The sequence below is a fragment of the Desmodus rotundus genome, chromosome 5 (assembly GCF_022682495.2).
Source record: "Desmodus rotundus isolate HL8 chromosome 5, HLdesRot8A.1, whole genome shotgun sequence".
Classification (NCBI taxonomy): Eukaryota; Metazoa; Chordata; class Mammalia; order Chiroptera; family Phyllostomidae; genus Desmodus; species Desmodus rotundus.
In genome coordinates this window covers 90385891-90396555 of record NC_071391.1, presented here as the reverse complement: position 1 = coordinate 90396555, position 10665 = coordinate 90385891, and the positions used below count along the sequence as shown (strand labels likewise).

Below are 10665 nucleotides of genomic sequence, written 5' to 3'. Positions count from 1 at the left end.
AGCATTGCCCAAATCTTGCCGAATTAGTGAGGTAGAGGCCCTGAATGGGCATTCCAAATGCAAGGGGTGAGCTTTGCCAATTTCTTGATACTTAGCATGACCTGCCTCTTGGAGATAGTGGTGTGTTGGCTGGAATTGAACTGCAGTCTTCCAGGATCCTAGAGACTAGGAAAAGCCCAGGAACAAGCCCTAACTAGTCCAGCTCAGTCGGTTGGGCATCGTTCCACAATGCAAAACGTCACAGGTTCATTTCCCAGTCAGGCACATGCCTGGGCTATGCATGTGAGAGGCAACTGGTGTTTCCCTCACACATTGATGTTTCTTCCTCTCTCCCTCCCTTCTCCTCTCTCTAAAAATAAATAAAATCTTTAAAAAAAATAGACCCAGGAACGAGGGTGTGAGGGGCAAGACTGAAGAAGGGTCCTACTCTGCCAGCCTCCCTCTTGCCTCCATTCCACTGTCTTCCTACAAACTGACTGTTTTAAGACCCAGTTCTGACTAAGCCAGTCCTCCCTTAAAACAGCTTACAATCCAGGCTCCTTAGCTAAGCCACAGTGTTAAGCCTCCCCTCCTTTTTAGAATTTCCTACCAACCCCCAAGTTCTGCCTATTAAGATGTTTTTCAACCCTCAAACTTTAGACTAAATGCCCACCTCTTCCAGGAAATCCCCTGCCTGCCCTCCATCAGAGGGAGGCACTGCTGCTTCAGTTCACCCAGTATTTGATTTCCGGTCTTCTGACCCAGTGAACTGTCTTCATGTCTGTCCCCTACACTCTGAAGATGATTGAGAACCCCAAAGAACTTTTGTTTACATGGGTTATATCTATCAGTGTTTACCATATTAAAACCAGAACCCTTTACATGGTAAGATAAATATTTTTTTTATTAAAGGAACTACATTTTCCAAATCAAAAAGAAATGAGAAGGGTAGCATTGTTTTACATCTTTTCCAATCTCATTAATGCCTGGCTTAATAGAAGACAGCTATCCTCTCATCTCCTTCTGCACGCAATGTGTTGCAGTAGCACACATCATTCAGCCTCTGGAAAATTGTACCATATACTCACAACTGAGAGGGAAAATAATATCTGTTATTATAAAAATACTTTTGACCCCTCAAATCCTCAATGCGGTCCACATCTGAAGGTCCAAGAAAAGGCTTGCCCCTTAGACAAAAGCAGCCCAAGGCCCTACACAGGGTGAATGGGGGAGCCACCTGAGTGGGAGAACTGCCTTAGGATCACAGAATCTGTCTCCTTTGTTTCTTTTCTTCCCACTGAGTTCCCCAACTTTCTTCCTCCTTTATACCTTGGCTCCAGTGTAGAGCGAGAGAGGGGCATCAGAAAAAGTGCACTTTGGATTTACCTAGTCCTACATTCAACTCTTGTTTCTGTATCTTACCAGGTGTGTGAAATTGGGGAACCCCATTACTTAATCTCTCGAAGCCTTAGTGCCATCATTTGAAAAATAGTTGTGCTGCCTCACAGAGTGACTAAAAGAGAGAAACTGCTTGTAAGACCTCTTGCCTGGGTCCTAACACATAACAGACATTCTGCAGATGGCAGCCGGAAATATTATGCTGCCTCCCTACCTCCTGCCCTGCCTGATTCTCAGCCTGTGGATGGCTAACACAAATCAGATTAACCATTCCTTGCCTTTCCCCCTGAGGACAGCTGGGCCAGGCTGAGAATTTCCAAGAGAACTTCACTGATGGAGAAAGAAGCATGATGTGATCTTGTTTGCAGAGCATAGGTGCCCTATTCCACAACAGCAGATGGCACCAACTGCCAGACTCCACAGCCCCTCTGAGCAGCCTGCCCTGAACAGCCCTAAGGCCTTGGGCACCTTCTCCTTCTCCTCTGTCCTTTCTGTTGTAGACTGAGGGGTCCCAGGAAGAAGTAGCCAGTCCCTCAAGTTCTCCCACTCATGGTAGCACATGCCATGTTCTTTCTATAACGGCTTATCTCCTTGTCCTGGAAATACAGGTGCTTTAACAGGGGCCTTCCACAGACCCAGGCTTGGCTAATGCCCCAGGCATCCTAATGGGGAGGAACAGTGGACAGCTGGTTTTGTCCAGGGTTCTTAGGACTCATAGGCCTTGAAGCTGCCAAACCCTTTCTCCCAGCTTCTATGACTCCCTCATGCTTGCAAAACAGCCCCCATTGTCTTCCTTCCCTCCTGGCACCCCTCCAGTGCTCACTCAGTATACACTTGGTCATACCCCCACGCAGAGAGCACCTAGTGTCCTCTATGCTCTCGGCCACTGCCTGTGCATTTACAGACTGCTGCCTTGTGCCAGGGCATTGACCTTAGCATTCTCAGCTGAGCTGGATTAAGGGACCATTTCATGCCTTTGCAAATTCCTTCTGGCTGCTGCCCGTTCCCCCACACAAAGCCAAAGTAGCCAAGACCCTGAGCCAGTTTGCCTTCTGTAGCCTGAGAGCTGGTCTTGTCTGGTAGCGCATTCTCTCAGGAGGCACAGGCCATCCGTTAAAAAGGGGGCTTGGGGTCAGAGAGTGGGCCCTTGGGGGTGTTGGGCTTTTGCAAGGACTCCAGAAAGCCATGCAGAGCCTTGAGCCATGAAAGACTGCTCAGATATCATCCTGTGTGTGGAGTCGGCAGAACTGAGCAAGGTAAGGATCACAAGGAACCACTCTTCCCAATGCTAGCTGCCTGCCTAGGGCTGGCAGTGCCCAGTGGACACTCCTGCCAGGCAGTGCTACCACCTTGCCCTCAGTCCTAAAGTCTCTCCCTTTCAGACTGAATTCTGCAATCCTGCTTTTGAGCCTGAATCAGGGCCACATTGCGTTCCACTGGCCTTTCGGGAGGATGCCCGCTGTAGCATCCAAGCTCCCTGGCATGGTAACCATCTCACGAGTGTGACCTTGGGGGTAGGACTGAGATGTCCAAGAGCTGGAGGCACTGTGAGGGATGCCAGAGGGGAGGGGTCCTCAAAATCCCACCCCGCCTGCCCTCAGGTTGGCGTCCCCGAGGTCTGCAGCCTGACTGCCATTTCTCCTGGCTGTGTGTCCTACTGTTGGCCAGCTTGCTACTCCTGCTGCTGGGGCTGCTGGTAGCCATCATCCTGGCCCGTAAGTACTCATGACCTGCTTGGGAGAAGGGCTTTCAAATGAGAATCCATGAGCTATGCTACCCAACTCCCAGGGATCCAGTTCCTCTGAACCCCACTCCCCCATCTTCCTGCCTCCAGAGTTACAGGCTGTATATCCATTTGGGGCCTCCTATCATCCACTGCCTGCCAGAGGCCTCACCACCACTGGCACTCCCCCTACCATGATCACTACCATCTCTCAGGCAACTGGAACTCCTAAAAGGCATCAGGAGGCAGGCATGAAACCCACACCCCAGTCCAGTGAGTATTAAGGGCAGACCTTCCTGAAGGGCCCAAGATGGCAGGAGGGAGGGGGACCAAGAAGAGGCACCTTGAAAAAAAAGGATCTCTTTCCTTTTGAGCTCTGAACTCTAACCTCTATCTCTGCAGCCTGTGGGGGCCTCCTACCTGGACCAAGTGGCTTTTTCAGAAGCCCCAACTACCCAGGCCTTTACCCACCCAATGCCCACTGCGTGTGGCACATCCAGGTGTCCACAAACCATACAATACAGCTCAAGATCGAAGCTCTCAGCATAGAGAGTATGGCCTCTTGTCTTTTTGATCGCTTGGAAATCTTCCTTGAGCCCGAAGGCCCCCTCCTCAGGTGGGTCCCTCTGCCCCCAGGAGGTCCCACTCCTGTCCTGAATCACTGTCTGGAGGGCAGAGCCAGGGAGCTACAGTGGGAAAGACTTGACGGGGACGAAATTGAAAGTCTTGACCTCTGGGCCCAGCTCTCCTATATAACCTTGGGAAGGTCACTTCCCCTCTCTAACCACATTTTCCAGATCTGTAAAATGGAGCCCCTACCTCCTTTCCCATGAATAAATGCTGCAAGGATAGATATACAGGTGCTAGGAAGATCAGAGCTCCCCGGGAAATGAAATTAGCCTTTTTGACTACATTGTCACAAGTTTGGAGCTTAAGGAAAGAGGACTGCAGGGCCCAGGCAGGCTCCATTCTGACTGGCCCTGTGCTCTGAGCCTCTATCACCCCTGACCTGGCTTCTTGCAGGGTATGTGGGAGGGTGCCTCCCCCCACACTCAACACCAATGTCAGCCACCTCCGGGTGGCCTTCGTCTCTGACAGCAGTGTGGAAGGATTTGGTTTCTATGGCTGGTACCAGGCTGTGGCTCATAGGCATGGTGAGTGTTTTCCCACCATGTCCCAGCTACATGTCAATGGTCTACTTCACTCCCCTCCAGTCACTCCCAGCACTGGCAAAATGGCTGGAGACTCTGGTGTTTCTGAATCCAGATGCCCACTCCTCCACCCAGGGAGCTGTGCCCATGATGAGTTCCCCTGTGACCAGCTCATCTGCCTGCTACCTGACTCAGTGTGTGATGGTTTTGCCAATTGTGCTGATGGCAGTGACGAGAACAACTGCAGTGCCCAGTTCTCAGGTATGGGCTCCACCAGCCTCAGGGTGGGTGCTGTCTTCAGGCATCTGATCCAGGTTCAGGCTGAGCTCCCCAGCTCTGGCCCAGCCCCATATCTGCCTGGTAATTCTTCTAGCCTAGAACTTGTTTCCCACAGGCATGACCAAAACTCCTCTACAGTTAATGTTGGCCCTGTAGGGCGAAGGCACGGACGCTGGCCAACTCATGAACCCCTCCTCCTCTCTACAGGTTGTGGGGGGAACCTGACTGGCCTCCAGGGAAATTTCTCTGCTACCAGCTACCTGCAGGAGTACCCTCACCAAAAGGTAAGCCAGCACTCCATGGGGAGGGCAATGTAGCACCCATGGGCACACCTGAGCACCCAGTTAGTGTGGCTATAAACAGCGTGATAGACACTGCCTTGTACTTGGGAAGGTCAGAGATCAAGCAGGCAGGAAGAGAGCATTACTAAGTGCCTACTACATACCCAGATGTTCCCATGCTCAGTAAACCTATCTCTGAGACCAGAAAAGTTAAAAGGGCCTCCCTATCTGAAGAAGTATCTATGATGAGAGCTAGGGGGGCAATGCCCACCAACACCCTGCCTAGCCTGCAGCAGGAAGGAAGGCCTTCTGGTACTCAGCCTAGATGCCCATATTGGGACAGAAGGAACCTGTGAAGTATATCATCTGTGCCCTCCCTCAGCTTTGCACCTGGCATATCTCAGTTCCTGCTGGACATGGCATAGAACTACAGTTCCACAACTTCAGCCTGGAAGCTCAAGAAGAGTGCAAGTTTGACTATGTGGAGGTGTATGAGACCAACAACTCAGGGGCCCTCAGCCTCCTGGGCAGGTACCCGCAGTGCCGAGGAGTCCAGGATCAAGTCCATCCTCCACAGTCTGCCAAACACGGCATTCTACAAATTAGCCAACTTACTCCCTAGCTTCATTTTCTTTGGCTACTCCAAGCCAAAGTCTTTTCACTGTCACCCTAAAAAAGGCTTGTCCTTTCTCATCTCAAAGTCTTTGTTCCTTACATCACCCTCCTCCAGGAGGCTCTTTCCCAGTCCTATCCCTCTCCTAGTTCTCCTACCTGCAGGTCCAATTCTACTTCCCTAAGGAACACTCACTGACTTTTCCCATCTCAAAGGGGCTCAAGTTCAAGCAATTCATTTAATATTGTACTTTGTCTACTGAATACATGTGTCTTCCTCACCAGACCCTAAGTTCCATGTCTCAGATATGCCTCCCATCCACTCTGGCATCACCCAAAGCACCCAGCTCCGGGTGAGGCCTGTGGGCAGCTTCAGTGTACCCCAGCCAGCCAGGACCGCCATGGCCAGGACTACTCTCTGCTTTGGGCAGGTTCTGTGGAGCACAGCTGCCCCCTCGCCTCGTTTCCTCACATCACCAACTGGCTGTCCTCTTTAGGACAGGTCATGGCATCAGCAGCATGGGCTTCTCAGCCATCTACCGGGCCCTCAATGCCACAGACAGTAGGTGCCCTTCCACAAACAGGTGTGCGTAGTAGAGGTGCCTCCAGGAGAATGGGGAAGGGCTCTGGATCCTGGTCAGAACACTGTGAGACAGCGGGGGACAGACATATCCAAGGGCGCTGCCATTCCTCCTGTGCCTTACAGACCCCTGTGGACTCCGAGAATCCTCCTGCCAGGATGGAGGATGTAAGAGTTTGCAGTGGATGTGTGACACATGGAGAGACTGCACAGACAGCAGTGATGACAAATGCAGCGGCCCCTTGCTCCCATCCCCAGGTGAGAAGCCTGCATCAGGGCCCCATGGACAAGGACTGGCAGGCCTGAACAAGCTGGGTACCCATTCATAATACTCTTCATAATGGCCATCCCTCTCCTCCCTTATGAGGGATTCACTATCCTGACTCTTCACAGAGTCCTGTGTCACCCCCAAGTTAAATGGGAATCAAAGGTTAGGGCTTCAAGAACCAGTCCAGTCTAGTCACAGAAAGAGAGAGAAAGCCCTTGTCCACACCTCCCCTCAAAGAAGAAGGTGAAATCAGGGAAGTTCCTTCTAGATGCTGAATGGTCTCTGATAATGCTGGTGTCCCATGCTCCCTGAGATCAAAGAGGTGCCTGAATGATGCCCAGGGCTGGCCAATGATGCTTGGAGCAGGCTCTAGCAGGGCTGTCCAGCCTGTGGCCTGCAGGCCACACGCAGCCCAGGATGGCTGTGAATGCAGCCCAACACAAAATTGTAAATTTACTTAAAACATTATGAGATTTTGTGTGTGTGTGATCACATGTCACAATGTATTTAATGTGTGGCCCATGGCAACTCTTCTTTTTCCAGTGTGGCCCAGAGATGCCAAAAGGCTAGACCCCCCTACTAGACGATAACAGAATCCTCAAAATGTGTAAAGCATCTCTCCATTTTATCTCCTTTGATTCTCACAACAACCCCCTTCTGACCCAATAGAGTGATTAGGTAACTTGCTCCTAGTTACATAGCCAGGTGGTCCCCACAGTGACCCTCCCCTCCCACCCCTGCAGAGATGGCCTGTGAGCCCATCCAAGTGGAGATGTGCATCGGGCTAAGCTACAACACCACGGCCTTCCCTAACATCTGGGTGGGCATGGCCACACAGGAGGAGGTGATGGAGGTCCTCAGAGGTTACAAGGTGCTCAGGGAAGAGATAAGAAGGGACCTCCCCCCACTCCCAGGAAGGGGAGGGAGCCTGTGGTGCAGGTGCTTGAGGGATGATCTCCTTCCACAGAGCCTGACAAGTCTATCCTGCTACCAGAATTTCCGGAGGCTCCTCTGCGGACTGCTGGTGCCCCACTGCACCCCACTAGGCAGTATTCTTCCTCCCTGCCGCTCTGTCTGCCAGGAGGCAGAGAGCCAGTGCCAGTCCGGTCTGGCACTACTGGGTATCCCCTGGCCCTTCAACTGCAACAGGCTGCCTGAGGCAGCTGGCCTGGGGGCTTGTGCAGAGCCCTGATGCTGAAGTGGACTCCTCTCCTCTGCCTGCCCATTCTCCTTTGCCTATCAGGGTGGGCAGGCAGGGCAACAAAGGAAGGGGGACCAGCATGGAACTTTGCCCATCCTCTCTGGGGCCTCCCGGAAGGGGAGAAGTCCTCAGACAGACTAATGAGTCCCTTCCATTCTCCCAGCTCCTTCCTTGTCCCTATACTAGATTCAGCTGCCACAGGCAGCAGGCCTGGCTCCAGGCTGTGCCATTTACAACCTAGACTGTTTCCTACACAAGCCCCTGTTTCCTATCTTCTGCCTTCTCCCTCTGCATCTGCTTTTCCAGGTTTCTTTTTCATTTATTCAATGAGTCTCTAGTAACGTGGCAGGCCCTGTTCTAAGTCCTGGGTATCCAGCTATCTGCCTCTAGAACTCTCCTCCCTCAGTTCTCAGTTTATATTTCTCCTGGACTTGACTCTTGTCCTTAGTCTCTGTCACTCACTCTCTCCTCCCAGATCCTTGGAGCAATAGGTGCCCTGAGTGTCTGTCTCACGGTTCTGACTCTCTGTGTCCGGCTCAAGTCTCTCTCCTCCTCCTTTCTCCCCCCAAAGTTTGGCCGGACGCCTGGCACACCACGAGTTATTTCCTTGCTATTTCCCGGCCGGAGCTCTTGGTTTCCTCTTGGAGTCTGGGAGGAGCAGAGCAGAGCAGGCAGAGAGCGAACCGGGCAGGACCTGGGGGACCGCGCAGGCTCCCGGCGCCTGGCTAGAGAGAAGCGCAGAGGCAGGGGCAGAGGTCAGCTGGACGGTCCGAAGAAGCAAGCACCTGGAGGGAAGAGGGAAGACCTGGAGAGAGGGAGCCGCGCCGGTAGCCAGGAAGGGGGTGGGCCTGATAGAAGGGAATGAGGATGGGGGAGGGGACTGTGGGAAAGACTAGGCGCGGGCCAGGGTTGGGGTAGAGGGAGGGGCCCGGCCTCTCCCTTCTTCTCAGTTGTGCTCTCAAGGTTCTCGGGTCTAGGGGCACCCTATTTCTTTGTGTCCCCGCGGTTGCTCAGCTACAGAGAAATGGCAGTGGGGTGGGAATCCACTCGGCTGACCTGGGGTGGAGGGCAAGGCAGGCCCCAGAATTCTGGGCCCGACTCCTGTCCTTCCCGGCCCACAGACTCCGAGAGGACCCCGGCGTTCGGGCTCCCAGTGCCAACGCCATGAGGCCCCTCCTTGCCCTGCTGCTCCTGGACCTGGCGGCCGGCTCGACCCCGCTGGACGACAACAAGATTCCCAGCCTGTGCCCGGGGCACCCTGGCATTCCAGGCACACCGGGCCACCACGGCAGTCAGGGCCTTCCTGGCCGCGATGGTCGAGATGGCCGAGACGGCTCGCCCGGGGCTCCCGGAGAGAAAGGCGAGGGCGGGAGACCGGGTAAGAGCGCCTCAGGGACGTCGGAGCTGGCAGGGCCCCTGCTCCAGCTCTGCAGGGCTCGGAATCCCCGCCAGGGGGCGCCGCTCCAATCCCGACCATTCACACCCTGCCCTGGGAGGGAAAGGAGAAAAAAAGACTAAGCCCGCAGGATCGAAACCCCTGGGACCCTCTTTGACTAGCGGGACAGATATGCCCCACCCCCGTAGGATACCGGGTGGAGGGGGTGAGGAAGGAGAGGGAGGCTAGTGCTCCAGGCAGGACAAGAGGGGAGGTTCGGGCTGGGGAGCTTAGAGAGGACTGGGAGGCTCCTCAGAGTCGCCCTCTGCGCACACCTCTGCGGACGGACCGCCCCGCACTCACCCGAACTTCTCCCCTTACCCCCTCAGGAATACCGGGGCCCCGTGGGGAGCCCGGTCCGCGAGGAGAGGCGGGCCCTATGGGGCTGACCGGGCCTGCGGGGGAGTGCTCGGTGCCTCCGCGCTCCGCCTTCAGCGCCAAGCGCTCCGAGAGCCGGGTGCCTCCGCCGTTAGACGCACCCCTACCCTTCGATCGGGTGCTGGTGAACGAGCAGGGTCATTATGATGCCTCCACCGGCAAGTTCACCTGCCAGGTACCAGGGGTCTACTACTTCGCGGTCCATGCCACCGTCTACCGGACTAGCCTGCAGTTCGATCTGGTCAAGAATGGCGAGTCTATCGCCTCTTTCTTCCAGTTTTTTGGGGGGTGGCCCAAGCCAGCCTCTCTCTCCGGGGGTGCCATGGTGAGGCTGGAGCCTGAGGATCAGGTGTGGGTGCAGGTGGGTGTTGGTGATTACATTGGCATCTATGCCAGTATCAAGACGGACAGCACCTTTTCTGGATTTCTGGTGTATTCTGACTGGCACAACTCCCCTGTCTTCGCTTGATTGCCCATTGGAATGTGAGCCTACGCTTTCTCACTGCAGGGGGATGGGGCGGGTCAGGGGGCGAACGGGAGAGGGGCGCCCTGTTAGCCACATCATCGGTGAAGGCTGCCCCCGGGAATGTTGTGGATGACTGGCAGGGGCAATGGGGGCCTCTCCAGACCTGCTGCTGGCAGGAAATGGGGACAGAGACTGTCTGAGATCAGGGCCTGCAGCGCAGGATACTGGCTGGATTTCTGCCCAAGACCAAAGGAGTACACTGTGTTGGCAGGTGTGGGTCCTCTGGCTCAGGACCCCAAGGTGGGGTGCTCTCTTCCTGGTTGTCTGCTTCGCTGAATCCTCCCTTTTCCCCTTTCTCCTGGGCCATTTACTTAGAGACCATTCAATAAATCTTAATTAAAAAAAAACACAAAACCTCTGATTGGCTCAGCCATTCTTCTTTAGGGGGGAGGATGCCCTCATTCTGAGGATGGGGGAAGGGGGGAAAATAGGAGGAGGAGAAGGGAGGGCTCTTGGGCTGGATGAGCTAAGGGGCAGGATATACAGGAGGCAGGCCCACGTAATGAAAGGCCGCTCAAAAGTTGCCCCTGTGTAGGTTGTGAACAGGAGTACCTAGCTAAGGAGGGTATCCTCCTGGTGTGGCGGCTCTGGACATCTTTTTCTAACTCAGAGATGTCATATGAACTGGGTAGGTGCTACTTTTACCACACTCACCCCTGATCTTATCAACAAATAAGGACCCAGGGATTTTAATTTATGACTTCTCTGCTGCTTGCTTGGTCCCTTGATGACTGACTGGAAGGCTGTTTCATATCCCCCATTGGCAGGGAGTGTCCCTGGGTGTCTAGAGATAAGTAGTTTCTGAAATGACCACAAGAGGGCGCCCCAGCTCTAGAGTGCAGCAATGACCCTGG

The 10665-nt window shown here is 54.1% G+C and overlaps 2 protein-coding genes across 6 annotated transcripts; both read left to right on the top strand.

The window, feature by feature from the left end:
* Positions 1 to 2443: 2443 nt before the first annotated feature.
* Positions 2444 to 7956, top strand: MFRP (membrane frizzled-related protein). Of its 3 annotated transcripts, none has more exons than XM_045203998.3 (13): positions 2444 to 2633; positions 2760 to 2862; positions 2979 to 3092; positions 3212 to 3373; positions 3503 to 3716; positions 4124 to 4254; positions 4387 to 4512; positions 4738 to 4814; positions 5194 to 5342; positions 5921 to 5985; positions 6130 to 6261; positions 7015 to 7142; positions 7239 to 7956. In XM_045203998.3, exons 1-13 carry the CDS (start codon positions 2580 to 2582, stop codon positions 7461 to 7463), a joined length of 1680 nt encoding a protein of 559 aa, XP_045059933.2. In that variant the 5' UTR covers positions 2444 to 2579; the 3' UTR covers positions 7464 to 7956. The 3 variants fall into 3 exon arrangements, with proteins under 3 accessions (XP_045059933.2, XP_024426475.2, XP_045059934.2); XM_024570707.4 differs by having other exon boundaries at positions 5855 to 5985; XM_045203999.3 differs by lacking the exon at positions 7015 to 7142 and having other exon boundaries at positions 5855 to 5985.
* Positions 7957 to 8091: 135 nt separating this feature from the next.
* Positions 8092 to 10163, top strand: C1QTNF5 (C1q and TNF related 5). 3 transcript variants are annotated; one of them, XM_024570874.3, is made up of 3 exons: positions 8092 to 8227; positions 8594 to 8850; positions 9237 to 10163. In XM_024570874.3, the coding sequence occupies exons 2-3, from the start codon at positions 8637 to 8639 to the stop codon at positions 9752 to 9754; spliced, it is 732 nt and encodes a 243-aa protein (XP_024426642.1). In that variant the 5' UTR covers positions 8092 to 8227; positions 8594 to 8636; the 3' UTR covers positions 9755 to 10163. The 3 variants fall into 3 exon arrangements, with proteins under 3 accessions (XP_024426642.1, XP_024426641.1, XP_024426640.1); XM_024570873.3 differs by having other exon boundaries at positions 8123 to 8314; XM_024570872.3 differs by having other exon boundaries at positions 8124 to 8299.
* Positions 10164 to 10665: the final 502 nt, after the last annotated feature.